The sequence below is a fragment of the Pseudonaja textilis genome, chromosome 3, assembly GCF_049901715.1.
Source record: "Pseudonaja textilis isolate UNSWEBS1 chromosome 3, rPseTex1.2, whole genome shotgun sequence".
In the NCBI taxonomy this organism is placed as follows: Eukaryota; Metazoa; Chordata; class Lepidosauria; order Squamata; family Elapidae; genus Pseudonaja; species Pseudonaja textilis.
In genome coordinates this window covers 92,729,857-92,751,278 of record NC_141992.1, presented here as the reverse complement: position 1 = coordinate 92,751,278, position 21,422 = coordinate 92,729,857, and the positions used below count along the sequence as shown (strand labels likewise).

The window sequence follows — 21,422 nt, the reverse complement described above, 5'->3', positions numbered from 1 at the left end:
TCTTGAGCCTATCTTCTTGGGTGTTAGCTATTCCTGCCAACTTAGTATCATCTGCAAATTTGGTAAGTTCTCCCTCATCAAAGTCATTAATGAAGATATTGAAGAGTACTGGGCCTAAGATAGAACCTTGTGGCACCCCACTTCCCTCCATGTAGACTTAGACCCATTAAGGACTACTCACTGAGTATGGTTTGTCAGCCAGTCGCGAGTCCATCTAGTGGTGCTGCTATCTATTCCACTTTTTTCTAGCTTACCAAGAAGTAGGTTGTGGTCTATTTTGTCAAATGCCTTGCTGAAATCTAAGTACATTATGTCCACAGTATTTCACTGGTCTACTAATTTAGTCACTATGTTGAAGAATGAAATAAGATTGGTTTGGCATGATCTGTTTTTAACAAACCTGTGCTGACTGCGAGTTATTACTTTATTTGTTTCTAGATGTTGGCAGATCTGTTTTTTATTATCCTTTCCAGTATCTTCCTGGGTATTGATGTTAGGCTGATTGGTCTGTAGTTTCCTGGGTCTGTTTTATTTTTTCCTTTTTTGAAGATAGGAACCACATCCGCTCTTTTCCAGTCCTCTGGTAGTTCTCTGATGCTCCAGGATATTTGAAAGATATGGTGCAGTGGTTCTGAGATGACCTCTGCCAGCTCCTTTAAAACTCTGGGATGTAATCCATCAGACCCTGGTGATTTGTGTTCATCAAAATCAGACAGGTGTTCTTTTACTTTTTTTTTTTTTTTGCTTATTTTAACTTTTATTTCTGGTCTGTCTTTTACAGTTATGTTTTTGGTGGGTTGAGCTATAGTTTCTTTTTGCATGAAGACAGATGCAAAGAATGAGTTAAGCAGTTCTGCTTTCTCTCTGTTGCCTCTTACTTCCTTGCCATCTTCTCTCTTTAGTGGATCAACTGTTTCCTTGATTTTTTTCTTGTTATTTATATGTTAGAAGAAACTTTTTTTTATTATCTTTGACTTTTGTTGCAAGTTTTTGTTTGTTCTGAGCCTTTGCTTTCTTGCCTTCATCTTTGCAGATTCTGGCTATCTTCTGATTTTAGTCTTAGTTGTATGTCCCTCTTTCCATTTTTTGTACTTTTTCTTTCAATTTGCCAGGCAGATCTTTGTGCAGCCATGCTGGTTTCTTCTTGGATTTCTTGTTTTTCTTTCTCAGTGGTATTGTGCTGGTCTGGGCTTCTATGATGATACTTTTCAGAGTTTCCCAAGTACTTATGATAAATGATAAAATACTTAGAAAATAAGATGTAATTCTTCTGAAGACTGTGGCCAAGTGTTGGAGAAACTCACAGAGATGATCTTGGGGAAATAATAGTTGGAAAACATACATTATACCTGTGAAACAGAGAAAATGTCAAGGTTCTTTTACTATATCCATAAAGTAATCCTTTGGTCAGACTGGTAGATTTCATTGTTAATGTGGATAGTGATAGGAGGGTTCAAAGTCCAAAATAGTTTCTCCAGTCCGCATTTTTGTACTGCTAGACAAAGCTTTTAAGTTCTGTCCAGAATGCATATTGCTCCTTAACCCATTCTCAAAAAATAAATCCTCAATTTTAGCTTCAAAGGTAGGCATGACAATAGGACAATAACTTTTGTAGCTAAATCACTTGAATAAAGAGATGTGCTTCATTCCTGCTAAGCAAAATGGGCTGCTACTGCTTCAAAGTCTTGGACTATTGCTTCTTGACTTTTGGGAAACAGGCATTTCCTCCAGTCATAGAAAGAAAGCAAAAAAAAAAAGTTATTTCACTATTGATGCTTAATAGTCTCTAATACAAAGGGTTGGAGTATAGGGAGTGTAACATATCCCAGACTGTCTGATTTCCTACTGTCCTTGTAGGAAATAATAATAATAAGCTTTTAAATCGTTTCTTTTAAAAATAATTATGCTGCTTCAGTAATTTGTATTGGGTTTCTAGCTCACCATTCTGCTAAGTATGCTCTCACAAGGCTGAAGGACGTGTACTTCCAGACAAGGAGTTTGTCCTTGACAACAAGTATAAGAATTCTTGGAGCTGGTATGAAAAGCAAACTCTTTCTTTAAATCAAACTTGAGTGAAATATTTCTACCGTCCTTGTTCCCAAGTACAGAATGCTGTTAATAATGAGAGTTGGGTGTTGATGTCTCTTGTGTAATAGATTTGGGTTGGGGGATGTTTGAATTACTTTAAAACTTCATAAAGCATCATTTTTCCTTTCTTCTGTAAAGATTCTCAACATGGCGAGAAGTTAGTGGTGTTGAAGTTGCCCTGAAGTCTTTCGCTATCTTCAGCAAGACAGGAAACACATTACTTTAAACTGAAAAGTAGAAGTATTATGGTCTAGCTGGTATATCAAAGTCTCTATTGCCTAAGAAAGCCAAGCCATCTAAATATTAGTCTAATGTAGGAAGTGACACCATTCAAACTAGTTGGGTTCTATGAAGTGGTAAAACTGAAGAAGTCAACTAGATCAAGGAAATATCAGAGACATAATAATAATATCCAGAGAGATCAACAACAAGGTGAGCTAGAGAAAAAGTGGGATAAGTGGTAGTGCACACAATCTGAGGCCAAGTGGCTTCAGCAGATAGGGACTTAGTGGACTTTGGGGAAACAGGCCATGCCGGAATGAAATTCAAATGAAAGATCTTTATTAGGAAAAAAAAAAGACAGTTTATGCCCACATGCCAAGAGGGCATTTTACTCCTAAGATGCTGAAATTGTGAAATGGGCTTATAATGGCAATACAGGTAGTCCTCAACTTACAACCGCAATTGAGCCAAGAATTTATGTTGCTGAATAAGAAATGTGTTGAGTGAGTTTTGCCCCATTTTACAACTTTTGCTGCTGTATTTGTTAAGTGAATCACTGCAGTTGTTAAATTAGTAACACAGTTGAACCTGGCTTCCCCACTGACTTGTCAGAAGATCACAAAAGGGGATCACATGACCCCAGGACATTGCAACTGTCATATATATGAACCAGTTGTCAAATATCTGAATGTAAATCATGTGACCATTGGGATGCTGCAATGGTCATGTGGAAAATGGCCATAAGTCACTTTTTAGTGCCATTGTAACTCTGGATGGTCACCAAACTAGTCAGCCTAGGTCTAACTGTAGATTCAAAAGCTGGATGCTGTAATAGCAGGTGAGGTCTTCTGATAATATATTTATGCAATTTTGAAAAAGGATCAAGAGAAAAAATAATTAAGGAAAAAGCAAAAAGCAAAAAGAAATAAGAAAGACAATCAGCTCAGTGAAAAATGACCTAACTTCATAAATAAATAAATAAAATCAAAGGTTTTTGAAGCAGCCACTTGGAAAAATGTGAGAGTCCTGACAAAAACTTGTCCACGTTGTACAATGTCCCAAACATGGCTGTATGCAGGTATATATAACCACGATAAATTATTGATGGATGTGAACTATTTCAATAACTGAATAGATTTGAAATGCCTAAAACAAAGTAAGATGACAGAAAACAGTATATTATATCACAAGAGCAAGGCGAATCAATGGACAAGATAATGAGCACTACTGGATAAAGAAAGTCAACAAAACCTGAAGTTATAACACTGTTGTCAACAAGATGATGGTTCCTGATTGTTTCAGAGACTGATTACAAAGAAGTTCACAAGTAAAATGCAGCAACAGATAATGCTCTCAAAACAAAGAGATGTTTTGTCAGAAACGCGCTTATCTAGGGCAACAATAACCAAGACAGTTTTCTCACAACAAGGGTAAGTATCTCATATGTTGCACAGAAAACATATGCCAAGAAGATAGCAAGATCTCTTCCAGCTGTAAATGTTCAAAGGGTATTGCCTCAAAGTGTAAACATTGGAGCTCTCCAATTAGAAATACCACTGAAGTAACTATCACAGCTAAACTTCTACTAACTGTGCAAAATGGGTCATTTTGAAGAAACGACTGTGCAAGCATGAGATGAGCATTTTTTAATAGTATAGTGTTGCAGTAAATGAGGTCTTGGCCTTATTACTGGATCAAAGATCCAGTCTCTGTGAATCCTTGATGATTCTGTCCTGCTTAGGAGTAACATTTCAGCAAATTAAAATTGCATGTCACAGCATTTCTCAGTGTGAATTCTGGATTAATTTCTCCATTAGTATTATATTAAGGTAATTTTGTCCTTATTTGGTATTGCATCCTCCCATGATCTCATTAGGATGGGATGACTAAAAGGAGAAAGTATTTTTTATATAAAACTGAAGTACTAAAATGATGATAAATTATTCCAGACTTTATTTTTTTGCAAACATAATAGCTATGGGAACTCTTGTGGTATAACAGGCTTTTGAATAGTTGCATTTATGATTTAACTGTGGTTATTTCTTTCCCTTTGTGAATCTTCTTTTTCTTTTTCCCTTGAGTTTGTATTTTATAGAAAGCATTCACTTTTTGTTAAAAATTATTATGTATAGCAAGTATAAGAATTCCTAGTTAGAATATGAAGAGAAGACCGTTTTCTGAAATTAGATATGAGTGGAAGGTTCTCAAATTGTTGAGGAATTATTCCTCTATTGATATGATTTTGCCTTGCAGTTTGCACATATTGCTAGAGATTCTGAAGTGAACATTTTGGGCATCACTCAGACCATATTTACTGATCCTTGTCATTACCTATGGTGAATATGGTGAAGAGTTGTGGTGGCACAAAAATTAGAATGCAGTACTGCAGGTTACTTCTGCTGACTGGTGGTTGCCCTGCACTTTGGCAGTTTGAGTCTCACTGGTTCAAGATTGAGCCAGTCTTCCATCCTTCTGAGGTTGGTAAAATGAGGACCCAGATTGTTGGGGAAAATATCCTGACTATGTAAACCAATATAAGTCTAAGTGCTATTGCTATCTCATGCAGAGACTTTGAAAACTTCTGAGCATCTGTGAATTACAGGGATAAGTAAATAGCAATCAACAAATGTTGTTTAAAAGTATCATGGCTGGCAATATTATGATATTCTCATTCAGTTTTCCATAATCTCAGGGGGATCCCAACATTTTATGAAATGTAGGTTGAATGAAGATGAAATTCAGTTGTCTAAGATTTCTTCACTTGTTTCCATATGACATAAGTATGTAATGAAAAGTCTGTTCAATGTTAGGAATGCAGTAAGATAGCTAATATCCCATGACTCTTGGAAACACAGAGGTAACTGCATTTATATCTGGCTTCTTCTTGTAGGCTATAAATGCACAATTTTGTTTCCAAGGAGTAAGAAGTATTGCTGTTTTATTATAGGTCTTTATATTGTTAAAAATACCATTCAGTTATTTTCATAGAACTGCAGGTAGCTTTCAACTTACGACCACAATTGAGTCAAAATTTATGTTAAGTTTGTTAAGGGAGTTTTGCCCCATTTTACAACTTTTCTTGCCACACTTTTTAAATGAATCACTGCAGTTGTGAAGTTAGTAACCCGGTTGTTAAGTGAATCTGGCTTCCCTGCTGACTTTGCTTTCAGAAGGTCACAAAAGGTGATCACATGATCTTGGGACACAGCAAAGGTCATAAATATGAACCAGTTGCCAAGCATCTAAATTTTGATCATATGATCGTGGGGTTGCTGCAAAGGTTGTAACTATGAAAAACAGTCCTAAGTCACATTTTTCAGAGATGTTGTAACTTCGAATGGTCACTAAATTGAACTGTTGTAAGTCAAGGACTACCTGTATTGAGTGTCCATCAACCCTAAGAGCTACTGCAGTTTTGACTCTAGAAAAGGGAAATTTGACTCCACTTGCTAATTCAGAACAAGATGTCGTCTCTGAGTCTAATATGCATTATGGTATGCTATAAAGAAGAATTGCCATTACATTGCATAGGGATTCTGAGAGAAAGATGGTTAATAACATTAATTTATTTGCAGCTGTTGCTTTAATATTGTCATAATTTCTACAGCTTTTTATATGATACAAAAATATAAATGCATGGGAACATTTAAAAATACATTGTTATTCCTTTAAAAAAAGTGGGGGGGGAGATGTATCGGAGGGAAACAGTGTGTCGGAAAAGGCAGAACTTGAGCAAGATATCATATAACAATTCAATTGATTCCAGCATAAACTATGTGCAGTTAACTTGGTCTAAATCCAGGCCTACAAAGACTCTAATGCAAATTAATTGAATATATTGTTGAATGTTTGTTGATGAAGATAATTGGAGATTGTTTTGTATTATATATCGGATATGAAGCATAAATATGGCAGGTCTACACACTATTTTGAACCAAAAGAGAAATTTGGAAACAAATCAATTTTGCCTTGAATGTCAATAAAACATGAATCAATAAAATGCATTTAATGATGAGCTTTGGCAACATCATTCTGCAAAAGAATTGAAACTTGAAATAGAGCCAAATATGACAAGTAAAAGAAAAGTGAATACACAGTATCAATCATTCTTGCTCAATTTGGCTGCAACTGTGCTTATGAACTATAGCTGAAATTGGGATGGATATACATATTCAGGCAGTCATAGTGTCTTCATGGCTGTATCACATTGTGTTAAGGCCTTTTCAGTTTATTATATGGCCATCCTTTTTCCTTCTGTCCAGGCCACTTTTTACAGGGGCACAATTGAGAGCATTTTAACAAACTGCATCACTGTTAGGTTTTGTGGTAGCAGTGTCTCAGATAGAAAGTCCATACAGAGAGTGGTAAGTACAGCTGAGAAGATTATAGGAAGATCACTTCCTGTTATTTAGGCTACTGCTTGTGTTATGTGATTAGAGCTCAAAGCATTGTTTGAGACCCCACACACCCACTTTATGGTCTGTTTCTGTTGTTCCCCTCTAGGAGGAGGTTTCAAAGTATTTCTAGCAGGACTATCAGATTCTGTAAGGGCTTTGTTCTCTATGCCATCTGTCTGGTAAACTCACAAGATTTATTTTTCTTGCCATGTACACGTATACATCCAAACGAGACTATGTTGTTTCCCTGTGTCATGTAATATATGCATAATTTTGCATTTATTTATTTATCTATTTTGTCATGTTTATGTAGTGTATATTGGAAGTGGTGACCCTTTGAGAGCTGTATGCAACAAAATTTTATTTTAATGTATGCCGATTAGTGTACATGCAAAATGACAATAAGGTTATTCTAAATATTAAGTCTAAGTCTATTCTGTCTGTTAGAAAGGTTTCATACACACACTCACACACACATACAAATGACATGGATCTAGCATCCTCTATGTAGACAGATAGACATAGAGATATATAAACTGCAGTTTTGCACTGAAGCGTTGCAGAATGTTTTTGTACCTTTATGGCAGTGGAAGCAATCTGAATATGGTGAAGTCTTCTCAGGGTGCTGTCCCTGTCAATAAAGTAAGAGGCCGCCAGCTGGTGTAGTGTTTCCAGAGTCACCATGGTACTGTTAATGCTGGGATCACTTGTTTCTGTTCGTTTACTCAGCTTCCGCTTGTCCACAAAAATTGTGAGAGACTCTTCTCCTATGCAAGAAATAGCACAAAAAAAGTCAAAGAAGTTTATAGCACTTATTTTGTCTTTTTTTCATTTTTTATGACATAACTAGCATTAATCCTATGCACCTCATCTGCAAGGAAATTACTAGAAGTAGGAACTCTGGCATGAAAAATATCTAGGTAGTTAGAGGACAATTTTGCTTGGTCTACATTTTAAACAAACCAAAAGACAATTATGCTTCCAAATTCACATTTTTTTCCTATAATGTTTACTACTTTCCATACTTTGACATTGCTGTTCATCAATTAAAAGTGAAGGTATACTAAAGGTATACACAAAATATCTATGTTAATTAAAGTAATACATCAGTTGTTTTCTATTATAGAATGAGTATATAAAAATGAGTATATGCGAAAACAATGCACAGCCAAAGCATGTTTCATATATGTTAGGATCATTTTCTTGGGTGTTGCTGTTTGCTTTGCGCCACAATCTAATGCAGATATGAAGTGAACATGTTGAACTATTCATATTCATTGATTGTAGATTCTGATCATAATATATTTACTTAGTAAGATTCTAGAAATAACGTTGGGAATTACTCTTATCTAAAGCCTAATAGGATCAATAACAAGCTAACATAAGCTATTGCTTATCTCTAACTAGCTTTAAATATGTATAGCTTTATTTCATATTCTTCATCTATGCTGTGCAATGGTGGGATTCAATTTTTTTTACTACTGGTTCTGTGGGCATCGCTCAGTGGGTGTGGCAGGGAAAGGATACAAGGGATTCAACCGGTGTTCCTACCGGTTCAGTACTTACGCTGTGCATGCATGTAATACAATGAAAGCTATGCCTCCTGACAGCTGATAAGTGCTGCAAGTGGGTGCGCAGCATTTGAAAAAAAAACCTTTTTTATTGATTTTTCAGCCTCAGCTGTGCCATGCAAAGCAAAAAGGTTGAAAAAGCAGGAAATAAAGAGGGAGGGCAAGTGGGCCCAGCAGCAGCAGATGCAGAAACGGTTCTGTATCTGATGCTCTTCAGAGCTACCGGTTCTACAAAGCCGGGCAGAACCGGTAGCATCCCACCCCTGGAAGGATACTGTAAAATCTCCAGTCAGAGGTGGTATTTGCCAGTTCTCTGAACTACTCAAAATTTCCGCTACCAAATCTCTAGAACTGGTCAGAACCTGCTGAATGCCACCTCTGATGCTGTGTATGAAAGAAACAAAGTACAACTTGAATAATAGATCTTTAAGAATTTCACATTAAAATCAACACAGATATTAATGTAAAAGCTAATGTTAAACTGTGAAATAATTACTGCAAATTAAGTTTTGAATGTAAAATGTATATTTGTGATTTAGAGAGTTATTCATGGGGGAGGGGAGGAAGGAAGGAGGGAAGGAAAAATTAACAGAACAGCAAAAGGACTGGAAAAATTACTCTACAGCCTTAATTGTTTGTATTTATTCAATATTTCTTAAAACAGTATTTTTAGTATACACAAATTCATAACTAGAAAGATTGCCATCCATATGGAAGACCAACAATCTCATTACCTTTGGATTGTTCGAGCTACCCTTCAGTTAGGATTAATTCTACACAGTTATAACATTTATGTTCACAATTTGCATTGAGTAAGGAAAGTGACCATGACAAATTATGCAAAATTCTATTATTATATCTCAATAAAGCATAGTGCTAATCTTCCTATGGGATTGATTTCCTGGTCTGGTCTACCTAGTGGAACTAAAACATTGTGAATTCTGGAGACAGTATTTGCTTTCACAACTCTGGAGAGATGTTGAAGATTTAAGACAGATGTCTTTTCAATGTATAAATAACATTGAACATTGCTTTGATGTTATCCTATCTGTCAGCCCCATACCTGAGCCTGCATGACTGGCTAATTCCTATATTGAGAGAAGAAAAAACATAACAAATTGAAACGTTATATAATAAAGCTATGATGTGAGCAGAGAGAAACTAGAACTACAGTTTTGTTATGCTTTTCCCCCATGATTTTCTTGATCAGGATAGGAACTGAAATAATGAACCTATATATATTTATTCAGAAGCAAGACTCATGATACTTCTTCCCAAGCAACTTGCCTTTGCCCATATTCAATGATTTCAGACATATATACAGAACATACACATATACACATACATATTTATATACCTCTCAGACTGTCTATATCTAATCTATCTATCTATCTATCTATCTATCTATCTATCTATCTATCTATCTATCTATCCATCCATCCATCCATCCATCCATCCATCCATCCATCCATCCATCACAATATAACATTTATTTTTTCAACTGAAATTCATCCTGTGGATTTGTGTCAAAGAATTAACAGAAATGCATTGTCATGCTACATCATTGCAGAAAGAGCTGAAGAAGAATTAGAAAATGGCAGGTTGCAATATTGAATTAAATTCATAAATATCTTATTCATGAATAAATATTGAATTAAATTCATAAATATCTTATTCATGAATAAATATTGAATTAAATTCATAAATATCTTAGGAATGGCTATATGAATTAGTTTAATAGGGATTCACATTATAAGGCCCTGTATTGAAGGCATTAGTAAAATAAGTAGACAGCTTTAGCTAAATATTCATAAATATGATTTGGGAGCCTATATTTATATTGTGCATAATAATAGATATTCTGATGATGGAAACATTTGGAATTTTCTGTTTTTTGTTTTACTTTTGCTTTATGTAGACATATTTTTGAACCCTGTCTTCTCATGCTATAAAATTATTAGTGATGCAAGGAACATAAATTGCACAGAAAGTAATTATCCATTTTTGAGGAGCAGCTAGGCAATATATATTGGTCACATTTATGACCTAATAAACCTTATGACCTTATGACCTAATAAAAGTGTGTTTTGGAAAGTCAAAATCTGCAAGTTGGCAGGACATGTCCTGCTTCTTTTGCACATGCATCAACAACACAGATCTGTCTTGCAGATTTTAAAATCTTTCAGATACTGTTCTGCACAACACAAAAACATTTATCCCTCTATTTCAACATTTACTATATTGCACTTGTATTTTGTTATTGTATCTCATTGCAAATATTCAACTGAGAGAATTTTACTGAGATAATCAAGTCCATTAGGAAATACCATGAACTATGATTTGTAATTCTTTTGTATATCTGACATCTTTAATCTTATATCAAGCAACAGAACTGCGGATAAGAACCTTTAATCGGTATTAGAATTTATTTGGGTAAACTGTACATTAAAGGAGGATGGGGGACTCACAGATTAATTATGCACTCAAATTGGCATAATTTGCCAGGGCAGACTCTCCAATCCAGAGCTGCAGTTATGATGTTTTTTTCTTTGAGTCAAAATTTCATATACAGCAGTAATTATTTAGGAATACTGTTTACAAAAAGTGTATCTTTGCAAAACCCTAGTATGTATAAAAAAGAAAGAATATTTTGGAGAAGTTTATTTGTAGCATTTATTAGAAATGGGTAACTGGCAGGGTGGAAAGGTATATATTATACTGTATATGAAAACAAACTCAAACTTTTCTTACTTAAATATAATTTACAAAACATAAAACAAACATGAATAATTTTTGATTGTAAAACACCCAGAGTTGTCATATGGTAAGATGGATGGCCAATAAATTTTATAAATAAACTAATTACTAACCAAATAAATAAATAATAAAAAGAGAATAAATGAATAAAATGGGAGGTATTGTTACGATATAACTTTAGAAGACTACCTTCTCAGTTTTATAAATTGTTATTTATAATTATAAACTGGACATGGCATTCATGAACATGATAACATGCAATGAATTGGACATATAAATAGGAGAGATGGATAGAAAGACAGAATATTAGTATAGTACCACATGTTTTGATTGAAAATTAAAATATTCCTAGGACAGGTGGAATGTTTGTCAAATATGATATATAACTGAAAGGCATACCATTTTGTTTTACTCTCAGTAGAAAAGTTTATTAGCTTGTGTACTAAATTTTTTGCATTTCAGTTGAAACAACATTTAACAAAAAAATTAGTCATGAAAAATCACCATAGTCAAATAAGAAAATAATGGCTTAAGAATGGCTGCATTTCCTCGGAACAGCTTTTAAAACAAAACTCAACAAAAACTTGTCTTAAGTTTCCATGGGCAACCTTCTTCGGTGCCCATGTATACAGAGATCATGGGAACATTTTAGAGGTCCCTTCCAAGGGAGACAGAAGTGGCAGAGGCAAATAAACTATTGTGCACCCATTTGCCAAGCTAGCTTTCTTGCCTGTGAATACAAATGTTTGGCAGCTCTGCTAAAAATCACAAAATGCAACATTGGCATTCTCCTTTTTTACTGACAAGGCATTGAGAATAAAGTAACAATTGGAGGAAAGAGAAACATTTATTTGGGGAAACCAATTTCTTAACTCAAATCTTTAAAAAGCAGAGGACAAGGGATACAGTGTCTTCATTTGAGACAGATCTGTCTGATCTATAATAAACCCACAAAGAAATGATTCAAAATAACACCTGATTCATACAAAAGACATGGCTCTTTAATGTAATTAACTCCCACTTAGGTGTCTCATCTCTTATTGATGTGGATTCCAATTATGATATTTTTTTTTCACAATTTTAACTTTGACTTTCAAATGTTCTAAATTCCAGAGAACTGCTATATATAATTGCATATTGGATATCAAATATTGCTATCCCTAGAAACCAAATGTCAACAATGGGATTCAAGGTGGATTGGACTTAGCTTTTGTGTGGGTGCAAGAGATTCAAGACTGATGATGCATTCGAACCCTTCCTCAGAGTCAGCATAGTCATTTCCCAACTTAATTTTGAATAATTTCATATTGTAATAGTAAACGTAGCTATAGTAAATTTCAAAGCATGTCAAATTAAAAAATGCATACTTAATGATACCAATTTAGTCATTTTATTCCAAAATTCAGTTCAGAAGATCCACTGAATTATATGGGAGTTAGGATCAAGCCAATAGGCAAAAGATTATAGAATATATGTAAGGCATATATAAACATGCATTTCTAAGAATTCAACTATCTCATAGTTCATAGTTGAGAGACTGGGACAGTATAGAAATTATGTAATGGTTTTTATTTTCTATACGTTTTAGACTTCTTTGCCGCATATGCATTTTGTATTGTTAAATCTTTTTGATAAGTCTTCAATTGTCATGCACAATTGAATATAATGTTTCCTTTCACATTTGATGTCTATAAGATACCAGCTTCCCAATTCTCTTTTTTTTGACAAAGCTTCCATTAAGAAATACACATTCTGATTAATATTTATTAAATGTTAAGTGTCTGCAAATACTAAAGACTTAGCATACATCACTCACAGGGTAAAAGAGCACTGAAATTGAGTTAGGTGAATATTGAATTTTTCTTTCAATATTCACATGACAAGTTGACCTTCTGAGAGGATTGTGTAATCTTAACAGAAGTTTAAACATCCTGAGGAGCTGGTAGAAAACAATTTATTGAAATGTTTCATTTTATAACATGGAAACCTTTTCATTGCAGGCCCAAGGTCATATGAACAATTCTTGGGCAATTGTTAGGGTGTAATAATCTTGAAAGCTTTTTTCCTTTTACATAAAACTTAATTTTTAATAAAAAAATAAAAGTAATTCCTCTTTTTAAATCCATTTCTTGTAACCTGATAACAGGAGGTCTCCAACCCATCACAACTTTGTTCACTCTCAGAGATTCAGTCATTCTTTAAGGTAGTCCTCAAATTACTCCTTGCTTTGGAATAACTTTGTTTTGGTGGGAAAGTCCAAGATAGAACAATAAACAAAAAAAGGCCGTTGACAGATATCAAGGACAAGAGGAGGGCAAGAATGGGAAGAAGAGAACATAGGATAGACCATTTCATCAGTATGTTTCTTGCATTAAAACATTTCCTCCAGAAATGTAAAAGGTGCATTTCCATGTTTCATGAGGAAATAAAAGATTTACTCAAGTACGATTTTGAATTATGCAGAAGAGTTGGTGATAGATTCCTCCAAAACACTTTTAGTAAAATTGTAGGGGCAACAAACTTTCATGGGCGTAGCATTTCAGCCAGAGACTGGTTGTATTGCACTTCAAAATGGGAAATTTTGGGCACAACTTATTCATAGCCTGAAACTGTAAAAACATACCATGTTTTTATTAGTATTTTATAAATTTTATAAATTTTACAATTGAACTGTCAATCATGGCACAATGGGCACACACACTATAGGAGGCATGCTTTCATTTTTCATCCATTTGGTACTTTTCTACCAAAAAAAACAAAACCGGATGAAGCTTATAATGTTATAATCTTAAATGACAAAAGGAAGCTACAACTAGAAAGGACTTCTATAAAATTAATACTATAGTGAAATTCATCTTTCTTCCAAAACAGGAAGAAGGGACTGTCGTTTTCTCCACATATATCTGAGATGTTGCCTGCAGAAAATAAATCAAAGATGAGCATGTTTTTTTTTTTACAAAGTTGTTTGCCAAGATGGCCAGCAAAAGGCTATTCAATCTCAATAATTATCTTTAAATTATCCTCATGAAAGTATAACATTCTTTTTGTTTCCATTGTCACTTTGTTCATGCAGCTGCATGCATGAACAATTTGAGCGCCAATGATCTTTCTTGCTGCATAATTCCACCAAATTTTCTCAAAGGTTTATCAATCCTTGATTACTGAAAAATAAATGGTATCCTATCCACCAAAATAGATGGTGTTCTCAGTTCCTGAGCTGCAAATCTAGTTTGTAGATTTGAAAAATAAATCATGTCCATGAGAAGTTTCAGATCTATGTTAGCTCTCCAAGAATACCTCTGCTTTGTCTGGAGTGAGTTCATTTTTCTAGCTCTCATCCAAACTGTAATTATTTCAGGTGCTGGTGCAATATTTCTATGATTCCACTGAACTTCACAAGAACGTATAGTGATGCTGAATGTGAGAAGCAAAGTGACAAATCATTTATCATATCCTTAAGTGACCTCACTCAGCAATGTCATATAAATCAAAAAGAGAAATAGTTTCTGCAGCTCATCAGAACATTATGATAACCTTTCCAGTGTAACCTTCTGAAATGGAAAAAATGGAAATGGGGAAAAAATGGAACACAGCATCTCTAAAGCAAACTTTGGATCCCACAAACAGTAAAAAAAGAAAAGAAAAAACAACCTCCAAGGAAGTTATTGGGTAATATTGCTTCACCCTCCTCTTGACACAACAACCATCAATCACTTGATGCCAAACCCAGGAACAGAAAACAGATTAGAATACATCAAAATAATCAGTGTGGAAACAAGCATATATTTGGCTTTCAGCAGAGAAAGAAATGCTCTCTTTGTGACCTGCTATGCAATGACAATAAAGGACCATCTCAAGTCACATTGACTTTTCTTCTCCTTCCCTCCCTCCCTCTCCCTTCTAAGATATTCATTGTAGAATACTTTTAACTACAAAAAATAAAAAAAAAATAAAATTGATACCGTTTTACTCCCGTATAAGTGTGCATGTAACTGAAGTTTTGTGAACATAATGTATCTCTTGAAGTTGCTCTGATTTGCAATTTCTAATCCTATGAACAATTTATGTTCCCCAATTAAGCATCATATAATCAATCTTCATCATCAATCATCACCATCATCTTGACTTTTTTTTTTTAAAAAAGATAGTCCCATCAGAGTTTTGATGTCTTTTCTGAAAAAAAAAATGAATGTGTTGTCCCACTCTCTTTATTTTCAGAGATTTTCAGCCTAAAATTGCAGATAACTCCTACGGTGAGAGAATAACCTAATGGGAATTGGGAAGATATATTCCAGAGTCACAGATAATAATCAATTAAAAGCACATACTGAAACCATGGCTGTACAAAATGCTTTACTGCAGATAAAAAGGCCTGGGCTATAGTTACTAACTGCAGATTGAATAACACTGGATAATGAGGCTGAAAATAATGAAGAGCATCTTTATGGTTATAGACTTTAGTACCTGAGCTGAAGGAGTACCTATTTTAATGAAAATGATCTTACCTCCCAAGGTAGCTGACAGCAGAAAGTGGGTCCCATACTTCTTGATAAGGTTTTCTGTGATCTGTTGAAGAGTTGGCCTACGTCCTAGTAGCCTTACATTTCGGAAAAATTCAGGGGCAAGAGGCAATGGGGAGCCAAGGAAATTCTTTCTCTCAACAGCTAAGTTGTTTACCTTCCAACGGCCAAATTCCCTAGAAGAAAAGAAATATCATTTTAAAAATGCACAGTTCAATTTTTCTCCTTCTGCACGGCATACTGAGAAAGCTCACCTATGATAACTCTGTCAAGCACTAAATCAGGGATGAGCAATTCAAACCCTTCAAGTTAGTTTGGATTTCAAGAAAAAGAAATTGATATCATTTTGGATTGCTCAATCACAGGACATAGTAAGAATTAGAATTCATATTACTCAGCAGGGGGAGATACTAAACTACAGTTGTGATCATAAGTCTACATACCCTGGTAGAATTTATGATTTCTTGGCCATATTTCACAGAATATGAATGATAACACAAAAACTTTTCTTTCATTTGGTTGGCTGAAGCCATTTATTATCAACCAACTGTGTTTACTTTTTTAAAATCATAATGACAACCGAAACTACCCAAATGTCCCTGATCAAAAGTTTACATACCCTGGTGATTTTGGCCTGATAACATGCACCCAGGTTGGCACAAAGGGGTTTGAATGGCTATTAAAGGTAACCATCCTCACCTGTGATCTGTTTGCTTGTAATTAGTGTGTGTGTATAAAAGGTTAATAAGTTCCTGGACTCCTGACAGATCCTTACATCTTTCATCCAGTGGTGCACTGATGTTTCTGGCTTCTGAATCATGGGGAAAGCAAAAGAACTGTCAAAGGATCTGCAGGAAAAGGTAGTTGAACTGTATAAAACAGGAAAGGGATACAAAAAGATATCCAAGGAACTGAGAATGCCAATCAGCAGTGTTCAAACACTAATCAAGAAGTGGAAAATGAGGGGTTCTGTTAAAATCAAACCACGGTCTGGTAGACCAACTAAAATTTCAGCCACAACTGTCAGGAAAATTGTTTGGGATGCAAAGAAAAACCCACAAATAACTTCAGGTGAAATACAGGACTCTCTGAAAACATTTGGTGTGGCTGCTTGAAGATGCACAATAAGGAAGCACTGGAAGAAAGATGGACTGCATTGTCAAGTTGCCAGAAGAAAGCCATTACTATGCAAATGCCACAAAGTATCCCACTTACAATACACCAAACAGCACAGAGACAAACCTCAAACCTTCTGGAGTGATGAAAGCTAAACTGAGCTTTTTGACCACAACCATAAATGCTACATTTGGGGAGGAGTCAACAAGACCTAGGTGAATCACTGATGTTTTGGGGATGTGTGAGCTACAATGGCACAGGAAATTTGGTTGGAATGGATGGCAAGATGAATGCAGTATATTATCAAAAGATACTGGAGGAAAATTTGCATTCATCAGCCTGGAAGTTGCACATGGGATGTACTTGGACATTCCAACATGACAATGGTCCTAAACACAAGGCCAAGTCAACTTGTCATTGGCTACAGCAGAATAAAATGAAGGTTCTGGAGTGGCCATCTCAATCTTCTGACCTCAATATCATTGAACCACTCTGGGGAGATCTTAAATGTGTAAGACAGCCCAAGAATTTACAGGAACTGGGGTTTTTTTGCCAGGAAGAATGAGCAGCTTTACCGTCTGAGAAAATAAAGAGTCTCATCCACCCATACCACAAAAGACTTCAAGCTGTCATTGATGTTAAAGGGGGGCAATACACTGTATTAAGAACTGGGGTATGTAAACTTTTGATCAGGGTCATTTGGGTAGTTTCTGTTGTCATTGTGATTTAAAAAGAGTAAACACAGTTGATTGATAATAAATGGCTTCAGCCAACCACTAACCATGGGTGAAAGAAAGGTTTTTGTGTTATCATTCATATTCTCTGAAATATGGCCAAGAAATCATAAATTCTGCCAGGTTATGTAAACTTATGAGCACAACTGTATCTACTCCTTCATTAGCCTCTTACAACAAGCAACAAACAAATTGGAGGGAGACAGATTTCTTATGAGAGAAAAGCACAGGCTTTTAAAAAAAAATAAATAAATAATGCAGTTGGTTTCTTTTATGTCATATAGTGCAACTATCATTAACAAGCTGATTTAGTTTCCCAGACTAAATTACTTGCATTCTGTTCAAATGATTGATTAGAATACCTTTTATTTGTGCTATGTTTGCAAAACAAAGCTTTTCATGTCAATTTTTCCTTTCATGTCAAATTTCTTCCATGTGATTAAAAGTGGAGTGAAACTTTGTTACTCATTAAATTCCCTAGTTTTTGCTTCTTTGCAGAGCAATGTGAAATCCATTGAATTGCAATTGCTTTAACTTTCTTTCCATAACACTGAAGGGTAACTATATGTAATTAGCTACAGAATAGTGTTGGCCTCATTCCAATATAATGTGATGACCGCTGACTATAGAGAGGAGCAATGGCGAGGGACAAAATATATTCTATAATTTTGTGATGCAAATTCTATCCCTTACATAGTTGTAATTGATGTTATAGTACACATACAAAGGGGCAGAGTTTACAAACACAAAGGGGCACAATCTTATATTGCACATTTTAACATTCTGCCATCATTATGATTAGAAACAGATACCTCTATCCCTGATTAGGAGTATACACTATAACTACATAGTAAGAGAAGAGGAAATACAGAAGAACATGCGGCCTGAGGAAGTATGGAGATATCACAAAGGAAAGATAATGATTCTCACTCATATCATATATAATTCTTGTTTATTCTGTTTGTATGACCAAGGCACTCCAACATACTTTTTTGTAATTGTCCACTCATTTTTGTATTTAATCCACATTTGTTCAGTCCAAATTCATTCTTGATCTTAGCCCTTTTACCACACATTCCTCAAATGACTCATTCAGTTTAATTTTATAGTCCCCTGATTTTTATTTCTGTGTACAAAGCAAGTACAAACATAAACAGTAATTTTCATTTCATTTGATGCACATTCATTCTTTGCAATAGATTGTACATTATACATGAACTTTCTTTTAGCATTTGTATGACTTAAAATGTCTTCATCTGTTTACCCATCTTAAATGAACATTTTATCAAAAAATCCAAACTCCATGTAGCCTCCCCTTATTTTTATTTATTTTTTTCATTTCTCTTATCAAACAAACTGCCTTAGTCTTTAACACATTAATTTTCAAATCAATTCTTTTCATTGTATCATATAACTTATCTAATAAATTTATTCATTTTTAATTAACAAAAAATCACATTCTCAACCAACAGTCCTTTAATGCCATCTCTAATATTAGTTTGGACAATCAAAAGGACATCACAGTTCCTTCTCTTAGTCTGGATTTAATGTTCAACTATTTGCTAGGCAGTTTCTTCTCATATGTGCTTGCTTTCCCTCACACAGAATTCTTACTGCATTCAGCAACCAACCTTCACCTCCATATTTGAGCAATATGTGTTCCTTCCAGTCAGTTTGACTTCTGAAAAATACCTGAATAAAACCCCTCAATTTTCTTGACATGATTTTCAGAAGTGATGTACCATTGCCTTGAGCCTTGTGATTAGGGAAAGTCATCATCCCAAACCCAAAGCCCAAAGGTGAGTTGGTGCCTAAGGCAGGACTAGAACTCATGGTCCCTAATGTTCTAGCCTGTTGCCTTAACCACTATACCAAACTGGCTGTCTTATTTATGTAGAACAGGGGTGTTAAACTTGGGCAAGTGGTACTTAGATCTAGCCTACAGGGCCACCCTGGAAATAGAACCAGCCTGCGGTACCTCTAACAAGCTCCATTTTTGCTGGCAATGGGTGCAGGAGGCTGTTGCAGCCGAAAAGTGAACTCGGGACCTGGTTTTCAATGGCAGAGTGCTTGGGTCACCACAGGCATGATTGACATCAAGCTGGCCAGACCCATCCTGCCCCTCAAGGTCAAACACCACCCTGATGCAGCCCTCAATGAAATTGAATTTGATACTTCTGATATAGAACATTCCAGACTTCAAGCCTATTCATTTTTATTCCATCCTTTTTCCAAATAATAATAAAAAAAACCTTACAATACAGGAAACTTACAATTCCTTCCATCATTAACCCATTTCTGGATGACTTGCTGATTAGTAAAAATTGGACAATGTACCACCCACCCAGCTTAAAGCCAGACTGCATTTCCCAAATTTTGCTCATTTTTGCCACTTCTTCCCTTTCATTAGAATTTAGCCAAACATTTGCCCAGGCATTTTTAGCACAATATCTCCATGCCCCCCACAACTCATTTTTCACTCCCCCCCCTTTTTTTTTGCCTTTGTACAAGGGAATGATAATACCATTATTCCAGTTATCAAACATGTTAAATAAATTGTATAGCCACTTTATAAGCAAACTATAGTTAGAATTTAATATTTCTCCATAGTTAGTCTACCTATACCAGCACTCTCACCCTTTTCCAATATATTCACAGCAGTTAATGCTTGCTTTTCATCATTTCTTCTTGAATTGTAACACTGATAACATTCATTTTAATTCCATTCTTTGACCTATCAATAATATTCCCATTTAAATCTCTAGACTATTCCTTTCCATGTTTCTCTATGGTTTCATTCAGAATTATTTCATCATTTTATTGTTTAATTTCACTGACTCTACTGGAGCCTCCTTGTTTAATTTCCTTTACTTACTTCCAAAAGCATTTTTTTTTAAAATTAATCACTATTGCTCTCATTTTTTAAATCTTAACTCTTGCCTGATGTTTTTGACTGCATTCTTTGCAATCAACATTCTTTCTTATTCTTGACACGTATTTTTTCTCCTTGGTTCTAGCCTCTTTTACCTCATTACACTACTTGTCTTTACCATAACTCTGTGTTTTTCTGCATTATCATTTTTCATTTTTTTTGGAAATCCTTTCCCCAGTTTTACATTCACTTTCCATTAGCATCTTCATTTATATTCTAAGACTTCCAACTCAAACTTTCTCTTTCTGCAGTTGTTTTACACTCATTCTTGACTCCTTCCACCACCATCACATCTACCTGTTTTTTTATGTATCCTTAACACTACCAAGAAACAATGTGTCCTACATTCACAATTACAGCTTTACTCATCAGCTTTGTGTTACTCGGTATAATTCTCTTAATGTTTATTGTAAACAGTTTATTCACTCATGCTTTAAAAACATATTCCCTAACTTAAATAATGTGTCCAAAATCTGGGACCCATGACTTCTGAGAGAATGAAATTTGGGGAACCTGTGGCTACTTCAGAGTTTCTACTCTGAAGTGACTACTAGTTGCTGTACTGATTTATTTTTATGATAAGAGCTGGTGGTGCAGAGGTTAGAATGCAGTACTGCAGGCTAACTCACTGCTTACTCCAGGAGTTCGATTCTGAATGGCTCAAGGTTGACTCAGTTTTCCATCCTTCCAAGGTTGATAAAATGGTGACCCAGATTGTTGAGAGCAATATGCTGACTCTGTAAACTGTTTACAGAAGGCTGTAAAGTACTATGAAGTGGTATATAAGTCTAAGTGCTATTGATATTGCTATAAGAAAGAGTAAAAATTTTCTTGATTTGACTTATTTACAACTTCTCAAAACTGCTAAACTAAGTTCATCCATTACTCCTAAACAGGATAAAAAAACACAAAATAAAAATGAAATCAGATATGAGAGAAAATGAATGGTGTTTCACTCAGGCACCAAATTTTGGAATTTAATTCTTAAAAATTTTTCTGATAGGCTGCATATATTTGATAGAATATTTACTGCATGATCTTCCCAATACTCTAAATGCTTAATGTACTGGAGGTGTCTAATGCAG

The 21,422-nt window shown here is 34.9% G+C and overlaps 1 protein-coding gene across 2 annotated transcripts in view; it reads right to left on the bottom strand.

Annotated features, from left to right (window-relative positions):
- BRINP3 (BMP/retinoic acid inducible neural specific 3) overlaps window positions 1-21,422 on the bottom strand; it is a 307,089-nt gene that overhangs the window by 95,977 nt on the left and 189,690 nt on the right. For both annotated transcript variants that reach the window (XM_087930393.1, XM_026703240.2), the window contains exons 3-4: window positions 15,541-15,731; window positions 7,284-7,474 (exon numbers count right to left, since the gene is read on the bottom strand). In XM_087930393.1, coding sequence (XP_087786519.1) covers window positions 7,284-7,474; window positions 15,541-15,731 — 382 coding nt within the window. The remainder of the gene's footprint in view (window positions 1-7,283; window positions 7,475-15,540; window positions 15,732-21,422) is intronic.